At 44.1% G+C, this 21,387-nt stretch overlaps 1 protein-coding gene across 1 annotated transcript in view; it reads right to left on the reverse strand.

The window, feature by feature from the left end:
• LOC126100653 (protein takeout-like) overlaps positions 1 to 9,812 on the reverse strand; it is a 61,858-nt gene extending 52,046 nt beyond the window's left edge. The window contains exon 1 of the mRNA XM_049911279.1: positions 9,698 to 9,812. Within this exon, the coding sequence (XP_049767236.1) occupies positions 9,698 to 9,797 (100 nt within the window). The 5' untranslated portion in view covers positions 9,798 to 9,812. The remainder of the gene's footprint in view (positions 1 to 9,697) is intronic.
• Between the last annotated feature and the right edge of the window lie 11,575 nt (positions 9,813 to 21,387).

The following is a 21,387-nucleotide window of genomic DNA, read 5'->3' on the forward strand; positions in this document are numbered from 1 at the left end:
TGAAGGATGGGTAGGTTCAGAATAAGAGCGTCGAGTCGACCTTAAGTTTCGCTTGGTCGGAGTGCCTTAACAAATAGGTGAATTGCTCGAAATAAACCGTGACTGGCAGAAACCACGTCTCCGTACCTGATCATATCAAAATAACAGCATTTATTCCACAAGGAGGAGTGGCAAAACCGAACAAAACTAAAAATAAATCATTGTAATAGTGGAACGCTATGATATCTTTTAAAGAGAACCGCTTGCTCACTCTACACTAGAAATTGTCGGCGATTTCTTCAAAGTTACCATCCGTGCGTTAACTGAAGCGATGCACAGAAGTGACAGAATATGTAAATTATAATAGTCTGTTGGGGATTTAAAAGCTGATCTTCCGGGCTACGCGTCCAGTGTTTTCAACTCTGCACCACATCTGTCGCAGGTACCGGGAGCTCGTTCTCTAGTGGTAAAGCGCGTGCCTCGAAACCGACAATTCGCTTGATCGAATACCGGGTGGACCACGGAAATGTTCTGTCTGCGATTCTAATCTAGCCTTCACACTCAGTTTTTGGAGAGTCATAATGAATGACACGGGGTTTGGATTTCACCTTAAAGTATAAGCCCCATTTCCCAAGATGGATAACTGGTGTAGAGATTTACACCCGGCCGTCGAGCTACTCGAAAATATCCCAGTCGGAGATCAGCTGCAGCCATGGCTATCAGGTTATTAAGGTATAAAGTTAAAACAAACATCTGTCAATAGATTAAACTACTCACAAGAAGCAACAGTAACAGCGCCAACAGAAAAAGTAATGAGTATGCAGCACCATAAATAGAGTTAGACGAAGGGATATACCGTGTCTATATTGGACATGCCCTAATCAGCGCTTTTTGGCAGTCCACTTCTTGCCAAATTATTAGTTTGGAATTTAATACAGAGTATCGCGTCAAATGATTTCAAACTTAGCATTGGCGTTCAACTGGTGAAGTTCCGGTGCAGATGAGCACTAGTATTACGGCTGAAGTCCTCTGATACTCCGATGATGGCACATGTCTGAAACGCCTAAATAAAGCTTTAACATCAAGTGGACTCTTGTTATTAGCGGCCAATAATCGGTGAGAAAGACGTGCTCAGTATTCATATGGTTCAAATGGCTCTGAGCACTATGGGACTCAACATCTTAGGTCATAAGTCCCCTAGAACTTAGAACTACTTAAACCTAACTAACCTAAGGACATCACACACACCCATGCCCGAGGCAGGATTCGAACCTGCGACCGTAGCAGTCCCGCGGTTCCGGACTGCAGCGCCAGAACCGCTAGACCACCGCGGCCGGCTCAGTATTCATAAAATGCTGGCGTATCTACTGCGTGACTGAATCTCCGAGAAGAAGGAACTGAATGATATGAGACGAATTTGAAAAGGTGTCAAAGAGTACAAGAAAAAAAACTAATATGAATGCAAAAATATCTGGAACGGATGTATTATGTGACAGAAAGCGCACCAAACTTTGACATAATCCATTCGAGGATTATTCCAAGCTAGACGACGTAACTGTTATAGAACTATGCACGAACATAAATGCGAAGTATAACTATCAGATAACTAAGGCAGCTACAGATGCAAATCAACATCACATATAGTTAACATAATTGTAGGCATTATTTTCAAATTATTGGGTTGTAATCACCGTATTTTGAAAGAAAATGAAAAGTTAGAAGTCACTGGTTTATTACGGTTTCCTTCTTAGTTCTGTGCACAATCGGCTTCACTCTTAAACGACCGTTTTCCAGTGGCAGCATTCACATATTAAACACTGCATTCCGTCTACTATTAAAATGTATGCCTGTTATTTACCTGAAAAGTATAGTTGAGTTTCTCTATATTTAATGTAAAAAATTGATCGGCCATCAAAGAGCGTAAAGTAATTCATTTTCACACGGACTGTTTGTGTCTTTCATATGAGAGAACTTCACAATTACACAATTATTAACCCGCAATTCCGCCCCCGGTAGTTGAGTGGTCAGAATGTCAATCACAAGGGCCCAGGTTCAATTCCCGACTGGGTCGGAGATTACTCCGCTCAGGGACAGGGAGCTGTGTTGTTCTAATCATCATCATTTCATCCCCATCGACGCGCAAGTCGCCGAAGTGGTCTCAAATCGAAAGAATTGCACCTGGCGAACGGTCTACCCGAGGGGAGACCCTACTCACACGACATTTACATTTTAACGCGCAATTTTAAGTTCCGAAATCGTCAGGCAATTGCTTTACATGTGGCGCAAAAGTAATATTTTTATGTACGTGAACTGAAGCGGTGAGTGAAAATTTGTACCAAGGCAGGGAATAGAACTAGGGTCTCCTACTTATCAGACAGGTGCGTTTGCCGCTAAGCCACCTCGCCGCAATGGTTCATACAACTGCACGGATTACAGTGATCCAAATTCCGGGTTACACACGAACAGAATTGGCGAGGCTCACCACGTTCTGGAATAGCACCTCAGCATCAAACGTAAATGGGGGATATAGCCTGAAACCCATGAATGAAATGACAGAGTTTCAGAGACTTTACTGGTTTCATGCAGATATGATTTTACGTATATAGACTGAATCTTCTAATCAGGCTGCGGGCCTATGGGGTATCGTCTCAGTTGTGCGACTGGATTCGTGATTTCCTGTCAGGAAGGTCGCAGTTCGTAGTAATAGACGGCAAATCATCGAGTAAAACTGAAGTGATATCAGGTGTTCCCCAGGGAAGCGTCCTGGGACCTCAGCTGTTCCTGATCTATATAAATGACCTGGGTGACAAAAATGGTTCAAATGGCTCTGAGCACTATGGGACTCAACTGCTGAGGTCATTAGTCCCCTAGAACTTAGAACTAGTTAAACCTAACTAACCTAAGGACATCACAAACATCCATGCCCGATGCAGGATTCGAACCTGCGACCGTAGCGGTCTTGCGGTTCTAGACTGCAGCGCCTTTAACCGCACGGCCACTTCGGCCGGCCCTGGGAGACAATCTGAGCAGTTCTCTTAGGTTGTTCCCAGATGATGCTGTAATTTACCGTCTAGTAAGGTCATCCGAAGACCAGTATCAGTTGCAAAGCGATTTAGAAAAGATTGCTGTTTGGTGTGGCAGGTGGCAGTTGACGATAAATAACGAAAAGTGTGAGGTGGTCCACATGAGTTCCAAAAGAAATCAGTCCGAATTCAATTACTCGATAAATAGTACAATTCTCAAGGCTGTCAGTTCAACCAAGTACCTGGGTGTTAAAATTACGAACAACTTCGGTTGGAAAGACCACATAGATAATATTGTGGGGAAGGCGAGCCAAAGGTTGCGTTTCATTGGCAGGACCCTTAGAAGATGCAACAAGTCCACTAAAGAGACGGCTTACACTACACTTGTTCGTCCTCTGTTAGAATATTTCTGCTCGGTGTGGGATCCTTACCAGGTGGGATTGACCGAGGACATCGAAAGGGTGCAAAAAAGGGCAGCTCGTTTTGTATTATCGCGTAATAGGGGAGAGAGTGTGGCAGATATGATACGCGAGTTGGGATGGAAGTCATTCAAGCAAAGACGTTTTTCGTCGCGGCGAGATCTATTTACGAAATTTCAGTCGCGAATTTTCTCTTCCGAATGCGAAAATATTTTGTTGAGCCCAACCTACATAGGTAGGAATGATCATCAAAATAAAATAAGAGAAATCAGAGCTCGAACAGAAAGGTTTAGGTGTCCGTTTTTCCCACGCGCTGTTCGGGAGTGGTATGGTAGGGAGATAGTATGATTGTGGTTCGATGAACCCTCTGCCAAGCACTTAAATGTGAATTGCAGAGTAATCATGTAGATGTAGATGTAGATGTAGATGAAGCTACGAGTGCAAATTTCAGTCTTTACAAATACAATTAAATCTGTATGCCACCAGTAAATTTTCTGAAACTGTGTCATTTCATTAATATTTTGTTATATTGACGCTGAAGCACATTTCTGACGTTTATTTTCCTGAAAATTGAGTGATTTTAACTGTCGTGTGCTTTCGTGTCAAAGACGCAAATGCTACGGGCGAAAATAATCGTTTTACGCTATTCGATGAGGCAACGGGAAATCCCGAGTCAAAAGAGAGAGTACGATAACGTAGTTCCTCGCGGCGATATTCTAGGATAAATGTTTCTCGGTTTTACTTGCTGCATCAAATTTGTTTCTATACTCAAGCGTTGAATGACTTCTTTCCCCATCATCATCCTACTAATATTTCGTTTCCTATCTTCGTACAAAGTTGAGCAACAGATGTCATGGAGATGTTCGAAATCCATGCGTTCCTAGAGTTTATGTCATATCTGTGATGAGGTAAGATCAGCAGCGACGTTAATTCCATTAGAAGCTGGTTAACTCTACTTTCTTCTCTGCGGAACATCAGTATTGAGCCTGACCAAAGTAATTCTGCCGCTTTTTTTACTCCCAGGGCATTGCGGCCAAGGATGTCTTTTGCTGCGCTCGGGATCTCTTTTATTTACGATACCCAGTAAGAGATAGCGTTGGTCTCAGTATTTCCAGCATTCAAAATATTTCTCTTGAATGATGTAGCACTTACATTGGTCACTCTATAAGTACGACTTCAGAACGCTGCACACGCCACCGTCGCCATATCAGATATCGCGAATTTGACAAATCTCTGTTGTCGAATAGAACCTCACAAATGAACATATGATCATGTTCGATGAAATTAAATCCTATCCCAATCATCTGTCTACTGGAATTCTACCATCAATAAAGCGCTGGGATGAGAATGTACAACTAGAATCGGGACTGTGAATGTATCCATAGCGAAACGCGGCGTCATGCTGTCGTTCATGAAAGGCTACGGGGGAATAATATGAGTGATGTACCAAATAATTGAAAGAGCATCGCAACTGATGTTCCTCCGTCACAGACATCGGAGTAATCTCTAACATCGTATGGAAGTTCAGTAGCTTCGTGACGTCTCCTTGACAATTCAGATAACTACGTACAAAAGTATCACACGGACTATTAGTACGACAGTTAATCCCGTGGACGAAGAAGTCATTGAATTGTTGAGGATACAGACAAATATGACATGACCAGAAAACAGAGAAATATTCATCCAAAAACCAGAATACACTTCAACAACAGACAGATTACTGAAAACGACATGCAGTGCTTAATATCTGCTGTCTTCTAAAGATGCATATACAGGGCGAACCACATTAAAAATTGTACTGATTTTACTTCGTCAACGGTTCAGGTTATTGAAAAAGGGTTTTCGGAAAATGAGAAAATTTCGCTGTCTTGGCTGTATTAAAAGGTATGTTACAAAAACAGCTAGCAACCACTAACTTGAGGGTATTGTCTTCAACACATTTTATTGTTTTTTATCACTTCTGAGAACATCAGAGGGCTGCATTGTATCACACGACGAACATGTAATGCAATGTTTTGTGTTACAAAGGAAAAAATTAATCCTTCACAACAACAAGGACTCATTCAACATGGCTTTCAAAGTATTCAACAGCTGATCAACAATTCGTTTTGTAGGTGCAACGCAGCCCTCTGATGGTAAACATTCGAAACCGGTAATGCAAAGGAACAAATAAGTGTGTTTAAGAATAATTGCATCAAGTTCTTAGTTGGTAGCTGTTTTTATAGGAAGCCGTAGAAATCGTTTGGTGTGTCCCTTCCGATACGCTAGAAGTTAGCATGCAGTTCTATTTGCAGTAGTAGCTACGTCGTGCAATGTAGATCCAGGCTCAGTTTTGGTTCATTCTCGGATACTTTTTCTAAAAGTTTCGATTCCATCATCAGCAAGCGTAATACCGCTGGACTGGAGTTTCCAAAAGATCTAGAATGCCGTCAAAATAGTACATCGCTCCACTAAAAAAAAAAGATACTTCCTTCAATATCTCGGTTGGTACAGGTGTTAACAGGATTACCCGTAAACCATTTCCTCATTATCATTTGCCGAAAATACGGATTAAATCTTACATTAAGCAGAAAAAACAACTATCTATTTATTAGAGATAAACAGCGCCATCACAGGTTTCGAACAGACAGGTTCGGCCTACGACGGCTGTTCACATTTGAAATTACTTTGATGTAATGTTGGCCGCTTGTGAGGAAAATCCCTTAGAGTGGTGGAATTTTGAACACAATCGGTAAACATCACATGCATATCTTACGGTAATGCCAAATGTGAACAGTCGCCTTGGGATGGACCTGTCTGTCCTAAACCAGTAAACGGTGCTACTTGTCCCTAACAAATAGCATAAATGACATTTGCTGGCTGCTGTTCTCATTTTACTGTAAGAATTAACCTGTGACTTTTTTCCCACGTATCCACGGTCTCACCATGTCAATCTAAGACAAAGCACCACTTACCGAAAGGAAAGGTTCGATAATTTGAATCGTTGACTAAGTCAAGGGGGTTGAATTTTCATCCTGCTCGTGAAGCCGGTTATGGCTTGAACAAAGAGGCTTCCGTGATCCTTGCCATCGAAGGTAAAATATTCGGAAGTGTTAGGCCTCGTTATCTCCTTGTTTAATTCCTTCTTACACAATCGAAGTTTCGATCCCCTTGCTGAAATATTTTTCACGCGATTTTTGTCTTTCTGATTCACTGTCCAAAAGCAGTGCTGCGTTCGCTTAATAAAGGGAGTTTTTCCGTTATTGTGAGAAAAAAATGGGTTAAGTTACCGTTCGTTTCTAGAATCGCCGACCACAAAACCAGAAATATTCTGAGAATAGGTATGAAGACCATTACTTCAGTCAGAACGAAGTAAAATAAATGGATGTAGCAAAATGAATACAGAACAGCAAAACAACTAAATAAAGAGCACGAAATTCAAAAGCGTTTAAAGCAAATTGTGAAATTTGCAGTAGCGGAGAGATATAAATCAGAAAAAAGTACAAGTGCTAGCCAACGAATGCAACATTTATAGATGGAAAGTCGGAAGAGCGTTGGTGATTTGTAAGAACGAATATTACTTCAGTATAATCTAGCAAGCCACAGAGAACTTGGAAGTGTAGTACTAACTACCTACGTCCCCAAAGTCTTGTCTGACGTAAAGGTAATAGATTATCACAGGGTGAGCCAAATCTTTACCAACAAAATTTCGGAGATTATGCATAGATATTTTCCGAGTGTTTCGGTTTAACGGACCCGTGATCTCCCGTGGCTCGTTACAGAATAATCGCATTTCGATCAATTTCTTGCCCCCATTTATCTCCGTATCTGCACTGCACTGAAAATATCTGCATAACACTGCAAATACCGACGACAAGCAACGTCAGTCTTGTTCGAAAACACTTGATCTATTCACTCAGGGTACTTGCTGTTGACAAGAGTACAGTAACTCTTTACTCTTCGATATCTCGAGAGGGTATTCAGCATTGGTGGATTCTGCAGAAGTTTCTGAAATTAGCCGTGACATACGGACAGAAAAATTCGGCGTTGGACTTGAACTCATCATAATTCCGCCATGTTGCGCGAAATGTTTATAAATTATTGTAGATGGTGGCTCAGGAGGAATGATCAGTATTCGGGGATGTGACTGAAAAGATCATTCGAAGCAAACAAGTCTTGAAAACATAGGCTGTAAAATGCAAACGTTAAGACCTTTGAGCATTTCATCGTCTCCGGTAGTGTCAAGCATATTTCTGGTGCAAGTTCTTTGCTTTCCATGTCTTGGGAGGGGGTAGTACGGACCAAACAGGAAAAACTGTCTAGTAAACATGGTCTTTAAAATGCGCACCTTAGGGGCTATGAGCACTTGTTCAGTGGAAGAGATGTGTGAAGGTGAACAAGTACTCATAGCGCTAGTTTAGAGGCGATATTTACTGGACCTTTTTTTCTTGTTTTGGTCGATACTATTAGCTCTCAAAATATGGAAGGCAAAGAGTAGAATAGATTTGTTTCACATTATTAAAGATGAAGAAGTGCTCATAGCTCTTAAGGGGTGTATTTTAGGGTCCTTATTTATTAGACTTCTTTGCTTTGAATAATCGGTTATGGCATATCCCTGAATACTGACCATTCCTCTTGGCACACCCAGTACACAAAAATATTATTCACAGATACTTCTATCTTATTGAAAATCATATCTAAATGATTACAGAAGTTCCTTAGATTAGCCTTCACACGCAGATAGAAAAACGCGGCACGGGACTTCATTAATCATATTGATGAACTGTGTACAGAAGTATCTCTTATGAATCATTCTATCTATAAGTGAAGACTGTATCAAAATTCCTATAGAACTTCCTAAGATTAGGCTTCATACACAAACAGAAAAACGTGCAGGGGAGTTTACTTTTGTAATATGTGTAGATGACTGCTACAGGGTTCCATATGTATATGGAGTCTGTTCTCTCAGACATGTCTGAAAAAATAGAAATCAGTTTGATCCAGCAGCAATTATGAATTTAGATACAAAGAAATTACAGACATTGTCTGCGAGCTGGGACTGATTAAAATCAATGGGGACTATTGAAAATTTGTGCTGGATCTTGATTTGAACCCTGGTCTTTTACTAGGCAGATGCTATAACCACTAAGCATCCGGACACAGAGGTCATTCCAACTGTACGGAGTACAAATTTTCAATTACAAACGTAGTGCTCCGCGGACATTATCCTCGTTGCTCGTGGCATTTCGCCGATTCCCCTAAGAGTTATAGCCCGGTGGCCAGAGCATCTGCACAGTGAACAGGAGACCCGTATTCGAATCCCGGTCTGGAGCCAATTTTCAATTTTCTGACTGATGTCAATCAGTGCCCACTCGCAGTCAGTGCATGTAATTCTTTTGTGTCTTTCGTGAGGAAGTAAATACGCGGCGACGGTGCTCGAGGCACACACAAAACTATTATGGCACCCCAATACGGTATTAATAAATATCCACTTAAAGGGCCTGGGTTCGGTTGCAGGCCGTGTAGCAGATTTTCTCCGCTCGGGGATTAGGTGTTGTATTGTCCTTACATTCGTATCGTCGTTAATGACACGGAAGTCGCCTCCAAAAAACTGTCGTACCGTCTTATCAGTACTAAGGTGGCTGCGTGGGCACAAACAGAAAGCCAAAAGCTGAAATAAAAAATAAATAAATAAACATTCCTCCTATCTCGATCTGTCCGCTTTGCTGCCTAAGCAATGCAGATGGCCCACCAATAATGCGCTCATTCTTGAGGCCCGGGTTCGGTTGCAGGCCGTGTAGCAGATTTTCTCCGCCCGGGGATTAGGTATTGTATTGTCATTAAGACACGGAAGTCGCCTCCAAAAAACTGTCGTATCGCCTTGTCAGTACTAAGGTGGCTGCATGGGCACGAACAGAAAGCCAAAAACTAAAATAAAAAATGAATAAATAAACATTCCCCCTATCTCGGTCTGTTTTGCTGCCTAAGCAATGAAGATGGACCACCAATGGCTACGGCAAAAATTTGGCTCAGTAACTCCACTTCTCGAAAACAAGGGAGGTAAAACTTTATGGTACAACTGCTCTTTGACATTCAGTTATCCGGAAACACCAAAAGATCCTTGAGAAGATCCCAGCGGAGGGATGGAAACATTGATAGTGTGAGAAGATAGTGAAGAATATGACGCGAGCTAACAGCCTAGAGAACCAGAGGAGCAAATCCTTATGGGACAGTGCCTGAGTTACGATATCGTGCGACTGTTCGCCGTGGCTGGCTGAGAGGGAGCTGCGAACTCACGGAGCTGTGCTGGGGCGGCTGCAGCCGCGGCGAGCGCCAGTAGGAAAGCGGCGGCGGCGGCGGCGGCGGCGGCGGCGGATCGAGGCGTGCGTGTGGCCATGGCGCGGGCTGCAGATGTGTGCGCCCCGGGCGCGTCGCGCGCGCTTTTATAAGTTGCTCGCGCGCTGCGAGGTCTCAAGGTGACTCCGCCGCAGCATCTTGCGGTGCTGCGGCCAATCGAGGCGCGCCGCGTCGCGCACCGCCTCCCGTGGCTTCCACCGAGCCCCGGGCCTCATCCTCCACCGTGCTCCTCGGCATTTGGTGTCTGCAGGTCAATGTCACTAACGTCCGGCTGTTGCGGAAAACGTAACCTGCTGCGTAAGCTCAGCTCCAAAAGCTGTGGTGTTGCTGCAGGAAAACGAGCTTCGCTAAAACAGTCGCAGTCGCGCCCTTTCCTCCAGTACTCTGGTTTATCATGCGGAATGTGATCGTTATACACCGGGTGATCAGAAAGTCAGTATAAATTTGAAAACTTAATAAACCACGGAATTTATTTATTTATTTAGCGTTTGTGGTTTTCAAGTACAAATGGTTTCATGTTTAAATACATACAGACAGATAAAGATAAAATCAACATACATTATAACACATAAATAATGTCTCGTCTTATGGAAATTCAATTAAGGATAAAGCAGGCATACACACGTTGTTACAATAAGGTATCTTGTCATAGATAAGATAAAATTATCATATAGAAATTGTTGCTATAAGGTCATTCAGCAATCACAGCATATGGAATCTATTGAGTCTCTTTAAAGTTCTATGTCTAGGTGTTCCATCCACTCGACGGCTGCAGGGGAGGCTGCATAAAGTTCTCCAATGGATCCTTTAAACGTACGTTTAGGGCATTACTGAACGATGTGCTGGGCCGTTTGCTCTGGATGTCCACAATCGCACTGTGGTGAATCTCGTATGCCCCATCTACAGAGCATCTCGCCACTTCTGCCATGACCAGTTCTGAGTCTATTGAGTATAACTGAAGTTCTTCTTGGCAGGTCTGACCAGGTAAGTTTCCACCAGGTGGATAGTCCGGTCTGAGACCATTCATTTTTCCATGAATCCATAGCATCGTAAGACATAGCCATAGCCACATGGTTTTGAGCTGTTCTCCATGGTGGTCTTCTAGATCTTAGTCGGGAAAGAATTGGGGCAATGTCCTGATGCATTGGAAGGTTGGTACTGGAGGAGATTTTACGCCATTCTTTAACTAAGGCGGTTTTCCGCCTAAGATGTGGTGGAGCTATACTACAGAGAACAGGAAGCCAAGGTAGTGGAGTGGATTTAATGGTCCCAGTTATGGTTCTCATGGTATTGTTTAGTTGAGTATCCACTTTAGACGTGTGGCTGCTGTTAAGCCAAACAGGTTCAAAAAATGGCTCTGAGCACTATGGGACTTAACATCTGTGGTCATCAGTCCCCTAGAACTTAGAACTACTTAAACCTAACTGACGTAAGGACATCACACACATCCACGCCCGAGGCAGGATTCGAACCTGCGACCGTAGTAGTCGCGCGGTTCCGGACTGAGCGCCTGAACCGCTAGACCACCGTGGCCGACAAGCCGAACAGGGCTGCAATATTCCGCAACAGAGTATACCAGTGCTACAGAAGAAATCTTCAGAGTATGTACATCAGCTCCCCAGCTAGTATTGGCGAGCTTTTCAATAATATTATTTCTTGTACGTATCTTAGCAGCTGTATCTATTAGGTGCGGTTTGCATTCACATATTAACCACTGAATAATGTAGATAGATAGGTAAAAATTGACACACGTGCTTGGAAGACATGGGGTTTTATTAGAACAAAAAAAGTAAAACAAAGTTCACTAAATGTCCGACAGATGGCGCTGGACAGCAAAACTACTACCGTGACGGGAGAGAGGTACGCCAATATGTTACAGAATCGCATCATCCCCAGCCTGGCTGATAAACACTTGCTGGAACGTACGATGTTTATGCAGGATGGCGCTCCACCCCATATTGCTAGACGCTTGAAAGATATCTTGCGCGCGTCGTTGGTGATGATCGTGTGCTCAGCCGCCACTTTCGTCATGCTTGGCCTCCCATGTCCACAGACCTCAGTCCGCGCGATTATTGGCTTTGGGGTTACCTGAAGTCGCAAGTGTATCGTGATCGACCGACATCTCTAGGGATGCTGAAAGGCATCCGACGCCAGTGCTTCACCGTAACTCCGGACATGCTTTACAGTGCTGTTCAAAACATTATTCCTCGACTACAGCTATTGTTGAGGAATAATGGTGGACATATTGAGCATTTCCTGCAAAGAACATCATCTATGCTTCGTCTTACTTTGTTATGTTAATTATTGCTATTCTGATCAGATGAAGCGCCATCTGTCTGACATTTTTTGAACTTTCGTAATTTTTGGTTTTAAAAAAACCCCATGTCATTCCAAGCATGTGTGTCCATTTGTACCTCTGTATCCACATTATTCCGTGATTTATTTCTGTTTTCAGACTTATACTGACTTTTTGATCACCCGGTACATCATCATCATCATCATCATTTAAGACTGATTATGCCTTTCAGCGTTCAGTCTGGAGCATAGCCCCCCTTATACAGTTCCTCCATGATCCCCTATTCAATGCTAACATTGGTGCCTCTTCTGATGTTAAACCTATTACTTCAAAATCATTCTTAACCGAATCCAGGTACCTTCTCCTCGGTCTGCCCCGACTCCTCCTACCCTCTACTGCTGAACCCATGAGTCTCTTGGGTAACCTTGCTTCTCCCATGCGTGTAACATGACCCCACCATCTAAGCCTGTTCGCCCTGACTGCTACATCTATAGACTTCATTCCCAGTTTTTCTTTGATTTCCTCATTGTGGACACCTTCCTGCCATTGTTCCCATCTACTAGTACCTGCAATCATCCTAGCTACTTTCATATCCGTAACCTCAACCTTGTTGATAAGGTAACCTGAATCCACCCAGCTTTCGCTCCCATACAACAAAATTGGTCGAAAGATTGAACGGTGCACAGATAACTTAGTCTTGGTACTGACTTCCTTCTTGCAGAAGAGAGTAGATCGTAGCTGAGCGCTCACTGCATTAGCTTTGCTACACCTCGCTTCCAGTTCTTTCACTATGTTGCCATCCAGTGAGAATATGCATCCTAAGTACTTGAAACCGTCCACCTGTTCTAACTTTGTTCCTCCTATTTGGCACTCAATCCGTTTATATTTCTTTCCCACTGACATTACTTTCGTTTTGGAGATGCTAATCTTCATACCATAGTCCTTACATTTCTGATCTAGCTCTGAAATATTACTTTGCAAACTTTCAATCGAATCTGCCATCACAACTAAGTCATCCGCATATGCAAGACTGCTTATTTTGTGTTCACGTATCTTAATCTCACCCAGCCAGTCTATTGTTTTCAACATATGATCCATAAATAATATGAACAACAGTGGAGACAGGTTGCAGCCTTGTCTTACCCCTGAAACTACTCTGAACCATGAACTCAATTTACCGTCAACTCTAACTGCTAATTGCTTGCAAAAGTTTGCCTCCTACTCCATACTCTTGTAGAACAGACAATAACTTCCTCCTAGGAACCCGGTCGTATGCCTTTTCTAGATCTATAAAGCATAGATATAATTCCCTGTTCCACTCATAACACTTCTCCATTATTTGCCGTAAGCTAAAGATCTGGTCCTGACAACCTCTAAGAGGCCTAAACCCACACTGATTTTCATCCAATTGGTCCTCAACTAATACTCGCACTTTCCTTTCAACAATACCTGAGAAGATTTTACCCACAACGCTGATTAAAGAGATGCCTCTGTAGTTGTTACAATCTTTTCTGTTTCCATGCTTAAAGATTGGTGCGATTACTGCTTTTGTCTAGTCTGATGGAACCTGTCCCGACTCCCAGGCCATTTCAATTATCCTGTGTAGCCATTTAAGACCTGACATTCCACTGTATTTGATGAGTTCCGACTTAATTTCATCCACCCCAGCCGCTTTATTGCACTGCAATCTATTGACCATTTTTTCCACTTCCTCAAATGTGATCCTATTTCCATCATCATTCCTATCCCATTCTACCTCGAAATCTGAAACATTACTGATCGCATTTTCACCTACATTGAGCAACTCTTCAAAATACTCCCTCCATCTGCCCAAGGCATCCACAGGATTCACCAGCAGTTTTCCTGACCTGTCCAAAATACTTGTCATTTCCTTCTTACCTCCCTTTTTAAGACTGCTAATTACACTCCAGAATGGTTTTCCAGCAGCTTGACCCATAGTCTCCAACCTGTTTCCAAAGTCTTCACCCGGTACAATGACGGAAAAAAGTCGCAACATCAAAAAATAATCTCGATAAGTAATTAAATTTCGCGAATTCATCTGTGTAGGTAACATAACATCACAGATTAATGTAAGCGCGAGTAAGCCATTGCTAAGGCCGGCCCAGTTGGCCGTGCGGTCTTGCGGTCTAACGCACGGCCTTCCGGGCGGGAAGGAGCTCCTCGTCCCCGGCACGAATCCGCCCGGCGGACTTGTATCGAGGTCAGGTGAGCCGGAAAGTCTGTGGACGGTTTTTAGGCGGTTTTCCATCTGCGAATTCGGGCTGGTTCCCCTTATTCCGCCTCAGCTACACTATGTCGGCGATTGCTGCGCAAACAAGTTCTCCACATACGCGTACACCACCATTACTCTACCACCAAACATAGGGGTTACACTCGTCTGGTGAGAGACGTTCCCTGGGGGGGTCCACCGGGGGCCGAACCGCACAATAACCCTGGGTTCGGTGTGGGGCGGCGGAGGGGTGAAGTGGACTGCGGTAGTCGTCGTGGGATTGTGGACCACTGTGACTGCGGCGGGGACGGAGCCTGTCCGTCGTTTCTAGGTCCCTGGTTAACATACAACAAGCTATTGCTAATATGAAACGTTGGTACAGTAGTGAGTGGTATAACCGCCAGAATGTTACAGAATCCCTAATAAACAACATCTTGTTGTAAAACAAGCAGGAAAATTAGTCATCCTGACAGTGACGCCAGCTACTGACGACAAATTTTACACTTGTGATAATTTGATGAACAGGAGTGTCATGTGAATAATAATATTTATGATGAAATAGAGACTGAATTAAAGAATCTGATAAAATACGCAACATAAACATCTAAGGAAGAATTGCAAAATAATTAATAACGAAGGTTAAAGCCCAGATGGAAAAGTGGCCAAAGATAACATATACCGTAGAAGAGAGTTGTAGCCGCATCGAAAAGGAAGTTCGATGTGACTACAATGTAGCTCGGAAATGAACTTGTTAGCTTCAGTTGCTATCTAGTCGCTCTCTAGTACTATTGCGATCGTAGCATGAATTTAAGCACTACTAGACTATTTTAAGGTAATCGGAAGTTTGAATGTTTTGCGATATAGACTGAAGCCAAGTCACCTTAACCGTTAGCAAGATATATTAGCCACGAGTAGGTAACAGACAAACGGCAACACGAAGAACGTACAATTGCGCCGAGTTGTCAGGAGTTGTCGTCAACAACAGGATTACTGACGCAAACGGAAGCAAATCTATGAGTGAGAAATCTGTGTGCGTGCTCAGTGTAGGGACAATTAATTACAAGGAGCAATATTATTTGATTAAAACTTAATTCTTCGTGTCGCCTACATAATTGAATAGACATTATCAGGTGTATTAGTCAAAATTAATTGACTATTAGAATATTATAAAGTGAAAAGAGAATTCATGATAATTTAACAGTGAACAGTTGTCGGTTTTTCCCAAGTTTACGACGCATTCCGAACATTGCTTAAGTACACTACCGGCCATTAAAATTGCTACACCACGAAGATGACGTGTTACAGACGCGAAGTTTAACCGACAGGAAGAAGATGCTGTGATAGGTAAATGATTAGCTTTTCAGAGCATTCACACAACGTTGGCGCCGATGGCGACACCCAGAACGTGCTGACATGAGGAAAGTTTCCAACCGATTTCTCATACATAAACAGCAGTCGACCAGCGTTGCCTGGTGAAACAGTGTTGTGATGTGTACCATCACGTTGCCGACTTTGATAATGGTCGAATTGTAGCCTATCGCGATTGCGGTTTATCGTATCGCCACATTGCTGCTCACGTTGGACGAGATCCAATGACTGTTAGCAGAGTATGGAATCGATGGGTTCAGGAGGGTAATACGGAACGCCGTGCTGCATCCCAACGGTCTCGTATCACTAGCAGTCGAGATGACAAACGTCTTATCCGCATGGCTGCAACGGATCGTGTAGCCATGTCTCGATGCCTGAGTCAACAGATGGGACGTTTGCAAGACAACAACCATCTGCAAGAACATTTCGACGACGTTTGCAGCAGCATGGACTATAAGCTCGGAGACCATGGCTGCGGTTACCCTTTACGCTGCATCACAGACAGGAACGACTACGATGGTGTACTCAACGACAAACCTGGGTGCACGAATGTCAATACGTCATTTTTTCGGATGAATCCAGGTTCTGTTTACAGCATCATGATGGTAGCATCCGTGTTTGGCGACATCGCGGTGAACGCACATTGGAAGCGTGTACTCGTCATCGCCATACTGGCGTATCACCCGGCGTGATGGTATGGGATGCCATTGGTTACAAGTCTCCGTCACCTCTTGTTCGCACTGACGGCACTTTGAACAGTGGACGTAACATTTCAGATGTGTTACGACCCGTGGCTCTACCCTTCATTCGATCCCTGCGAAACCCTACATTTCAGCTGGATAATGCACGACCGCACGTTCCAGGTCCTGTACGGGCTTTTCTGGATACAGAATGACTGCTGCCCTGGCCAGCACAATCTCCAGATCTCTCACCAACTGAAAATGTGTGGTCAATGGTAGCCGAGCAACTGGCTCGTCACAATGCTCCAGTCACTACTCTTGATGAGCAGTGGTATCGTGTTGAAGCTGCATGGGCAGCTGTACCTGTACACGCCATCCAAGCTCTGTTTGACTCAATGCCCAGGCGTATCAAGGCCGCTTTACGGCCAGAGGTGGTTGTTCTGGGTACTGATTTCTCAGGATCTATGCACCCAAATTGCGTGAAAATGTAATCACACGTCAGTTCTAGTATAATATATTTGTCCAATGAATACATCTACATCTACATTTATACTCCGCAAGCCACCCAACGGTGTGTGGCGGAGGGCACATTACGTGCCACTGTCATTACCTCCCTTTCCTGTTCCAGTCGCGTATGGTTCGCGGGAAGAATGACTGTCTGAAAGCCTCTGTGCGCGCTCTAATCTCTCTAATTTTACATTCGTGATCTCCTCGGGAGGTATAAGTAGGGGGAAGCAATATATTCGATACCTCATTCAGAAACTCACCCTCTCGAAACCTGGCGAGCAAGCTACACCGCGATGCAGAGCGCCTCTCTTGCAGAGTCTGCCACTTGAGTTTGTTAAACATCACCGTAACGCTATGACGGTTACCAAATAACTCTGTGACGAAACGCGCCGCTCTTCTTTGAATCTTCTCTGTCCTCCATCAACCCGATCTGGTACGGATCCCACACTGATGAGCAATACTCCAGTATAGGTCGAACGAGTGTTTTGTAAGCCACCTCCTTTGTTGATGGACTACATTTTCTAAGGACTCTCCCAATGAATCTCAACCTGGTACCCGCCTTACCAACAATTAATTTTATATGATCATTCCACTTCAAACCGTTCCGCACGCATACTCCCAGATATTTTACAGAAGTAACTGCTACCAGTGTTTGTTCCGCTATCATATAATCATACAATAAAGGATCCTTCTTTCTATGTAGTCGCAATACATTATATTTGTCTATGTTAAGGGTCAGTTGCCATTCCCTGCACCAAGTGCCTATCCGCTGCAGATCTTCCTACATTTCGCTACAATTTTCTAATGCTGCAACTTCTCTGTATACTACAGCATCATCCGCGAAAAGCCGCATGGAACTTCCGACACTATCTACTAGGTCATTTATATATATTGTGAAAAGCAATGGTCCCACAACACTCCCCTGTGGCACGCCAGAGGTTACTTTAACGTCTGTAGACGTCTCTCCGTTGATAACAACATGCTGTGTTCTGTTTGCTAAAAACTCTTCAATCCAGCCACACAGCTGGTCTGATATTCCGTAGGCTCTTGCTTTGTTTATCAGGCGACAGTGCGGAACTGTATCGAACGCCTTCCGGAAGTCAAGAAAAATAGCATCTACCTGGGAGCCTGTATCTAATATTTTCTGGGACTCATGAACAAATAAAGCAAGTTGGGTCTCACACGATCGCTGTTTCCGGAATCCATGTTGATTCCTACATAGTAGATTATGAGTTTCCAAAAACGACATGATACTCGAGCAAAAAACATGTTCTAAAATTCTACAACAGATCGACGTCAGAGATATAGGTCTATAGTTTTGCGCATCTGCTCGACGACCCTTCTTGAAGACTGGGAGTACCTGTGCTCTTTTCCAATCATTTGGAACCTTCCGTTCCTCTAGAGACTTGCGGTACACGGCTGTTAGAAGGGGGGCAAGTTCTTTCGCGTACTCTGTGTAGAATCGAATTGGTATCCCGTCAGGTCCAGTGGACTTTCCTCTGTTGAGTGATTCCAGTTGCTTTTCTATTCCTTGGACACTTATTTCGATGTCAGCCATTTTTTCGTTTGTGCGAGGATTTAGAGAAGGAAATTCAGTGCGGTCTTCCTCTGTGAAACAGCTTTGGAGAAAGGTGTTCAGTATTTCAGCTTTACGCTTGTCATCCTCTGTTTCAATGCCATCATCATCCCGGAGTGTCTGGACATGCTGTTTCGAGCCACTTACTGATTTAACGTAAGACCAGAACTTCCTAGGATTTTCTGTCAAGTCGGTACCTAGTATTTTACTTTAGAATTCACTGAACGCTTCACGCATAGCCTTCCTTACGCTAACTTTGACATCGTTCAGCTTCTGTTTGTCTGAGAGGTTTTGGCTGCGTTTAAACTTGGAGTGAAGCTCTCTTTGCTTTCGCAGTAGTTTCCTAACTTTGTTGTTGTACCACGGTGGATTTTTCCCGTCCCTCACAGTTTTAATCGGCACGTACCTGTCTAAAACGCATTTTACGATGAACTTTTTCCATAAACACTCAACATTGTCAGTGTCGGAACAGAAATTTTCGTCTTGCTAAACATATAAACCTTCCTCCCTTTTTTTATATTCCTATTAACTTCCATATTCAGGGATGCTGCAATGGCCTTATGATCACTGATTCCCTGTTCTGCACTTACAGAGTCGAAAAGTTCGGGTCTGTTTGTTATCAGTAGGTCCAAGATGTTATCTCCACGAGTCGGTTCTCTGTTTAATTGTTCGAGGTAATTTTCGGATAGTGCACTCAGTATAATGTCACTCGATGCTCTATCCCTACCACCCGTCCTAAACATCTGAGTGTCCCAGTCTATATCTGGTAAATTGAAATATCCACCTAAGACTATAACATGCTGAGAAAATTTATGTGAAATATATTCCAAATTATCTCTCGGTTGTTCTGCCACTAATGCTGCTGAGTCGGGGGGTCGGTAAAAGGAGCCAATTATTAACCTAGCTCGGTTGTTGAGTGTAACCTCCACCCATAATAATTCACAGGAACTATCCACTTCTACTTAACTACAGGATAAACTACTACTAACAGCGACGAACACTCCACCACCAGTTGCATGCAATCTATCCTTTCTAAACACCGTCTGTACCTTTGTAAAAATTTCGGCAGAATTTATCTCTGGCTTCAGCCAGCTTTCTGTACCTGTAACGATTTCAGCTTCGGTGCTTTCTATCAGCGCTTGAAGTTCCGGGACTTTACCAACGCAGCTTCGACAGTTTACAATTACAATACCGATTCCTGCTTGGTCCCCGCATGTCCTGACTTTGCCCCGCACCCGTTGAGGCTGTTGCCCTTTCTGTACTTGCCCGAGGCCATCTAACCTAAAAAACCGCCCAGCCCACGCCACACAACCCCTGCTACCCGTGTAGCCGCTTGTTGCGTGTAGTGGACTCCTGACCTATCCAGCGGAACCCGAAACCCCACCACCCTATGGCGCAAGTCGAGGAATCTGCAGCCCACACGGTCGCAGAACCGTCTCAGCCTCTGATTCAGACCCTCCACTCGGCTCTGTACCAAAGGTCCGCAGTCAGTCCTATCGACGATGCTGCAGATGGTGAGCTCTGCTTTCATCCCACTAGCGAGACTGGCAATCTTCACCAAATCAGATAGCCGCCGAAAGCCAGAGAGGATTTCCTCCGATCCATAGCGACACACATAATTGGTGCCGACATGAGCGACCACCTGCAGATGGGTGCACCCTGTACCCTTCATGGCATCCAGAAGGACCCTTTCCACATCTGGAATGACTCCCCCCGGTATGCACACGGAGTGCACTTTAGTTTTATTCCCCTCCCTTGCTGCCATATCCCTAAGGGGCCCCATTACGCGCCTGACGTTGGAGCTCCCAACTACCAGTAAGCCCACCCTCTGCGACCGCCCGGATCTTGCAGACTGAGTGGCAACGTCTGGAACAGAACAAGCAGCCATGTCAGGCCGAAGATCAGTGTCAGCCTGAGACAGAGCCTGAAACCTGTTCGTCAGACAAACTGGAGAGGCCTTCCGTTCAGCCCTCCGGAATGTCTTTCGCCCCCTGCCACACCTTGAGACGACCTCCCACTCTACCACAGGTGAGGGATCAGCCTCAATGCAGGCAGTATCCCCGGCAACCACAGTCGTAGTCCGATCGGGGGATGCGTGGGACGAGCTGGCCGTCCCCGACAAACCCCCATCCGGACCCCCACAGTGATGCCCATTGGCAACAGCCTCAAGCTGTGTGACCGAAGCCAACACTGCCTGAAGCTGGGAGCGAAGGGATGCCAACTCAGCCTGCATCCGACCACAGCAGTTGCAGTCCCTAACCATGCTAAAAACTGTTGTGCAAAGAACGTCTGAACTAATCTACAGAGAGCGCAAACAAATCGACACAAAATTCAAACGGTTATTAAAATACGAGATTGCCTAGTAAATGCAGTAATGCTGCCACTTGTGCACTGCTGACACACTGCTCGGCGGCGGAAGGAGACTACGCGATTTTACACTATTCAGGTACTAAAACGCGATGCTACAACTCTCAAATACTATAATAGGCCCGAAATTTATGAATTAAACAATGCAAGTACCAAAAACACGCAAAGAAATTAAGAATTAAACTATGTAACAAATGAGTGAGCTAGGAGTATACGACTTGCTGCTGCAGCTGCTTATGCAACGGCGGCAGGGAGCACTCTGACTGTGACCAACCGACACTGGCCGTTCAAAACAAAAACAGAAGACAGACGACTACGCGAATTTACACTATTCAGGTACTAAAACGCGATGCTACAACTCTCAAATACTATAATACGCCCGAAATTTATGAATTAAACAATGCAAGTACCAAAAACACGCAAAGAAATTAAGAATTAAACTATGTAACAAATGAGTGAGCTAGGAGTATACAACTTGCTGCTTATCCAACGGCGGCAGGGAGCACACTCCCGGTTTATCATCTGCATTTCTTCTTGGTGCAGCAATTTTAATGGCCAGTAGTGTATACGTCATCTCTGGAAATACGTCGCATAATTATTGATCAC

Source organism: Schistocerca cancellata, chromosome 9, assembly GCF_023864275.1.
Source record: "Schistocerca cancellata isolate TAMUIC-IGC-003103 chromosome 9, iqSchCanc2.1, whole genome shotgun sequence".
Classification (NCBI taxonomy): domain Eukaryota; kingdom Metazoa; phylum Arthropoda; class Insecta; order Orthoptera; family Acrididae; genus Schistocerca; species Schistocerca cancellata.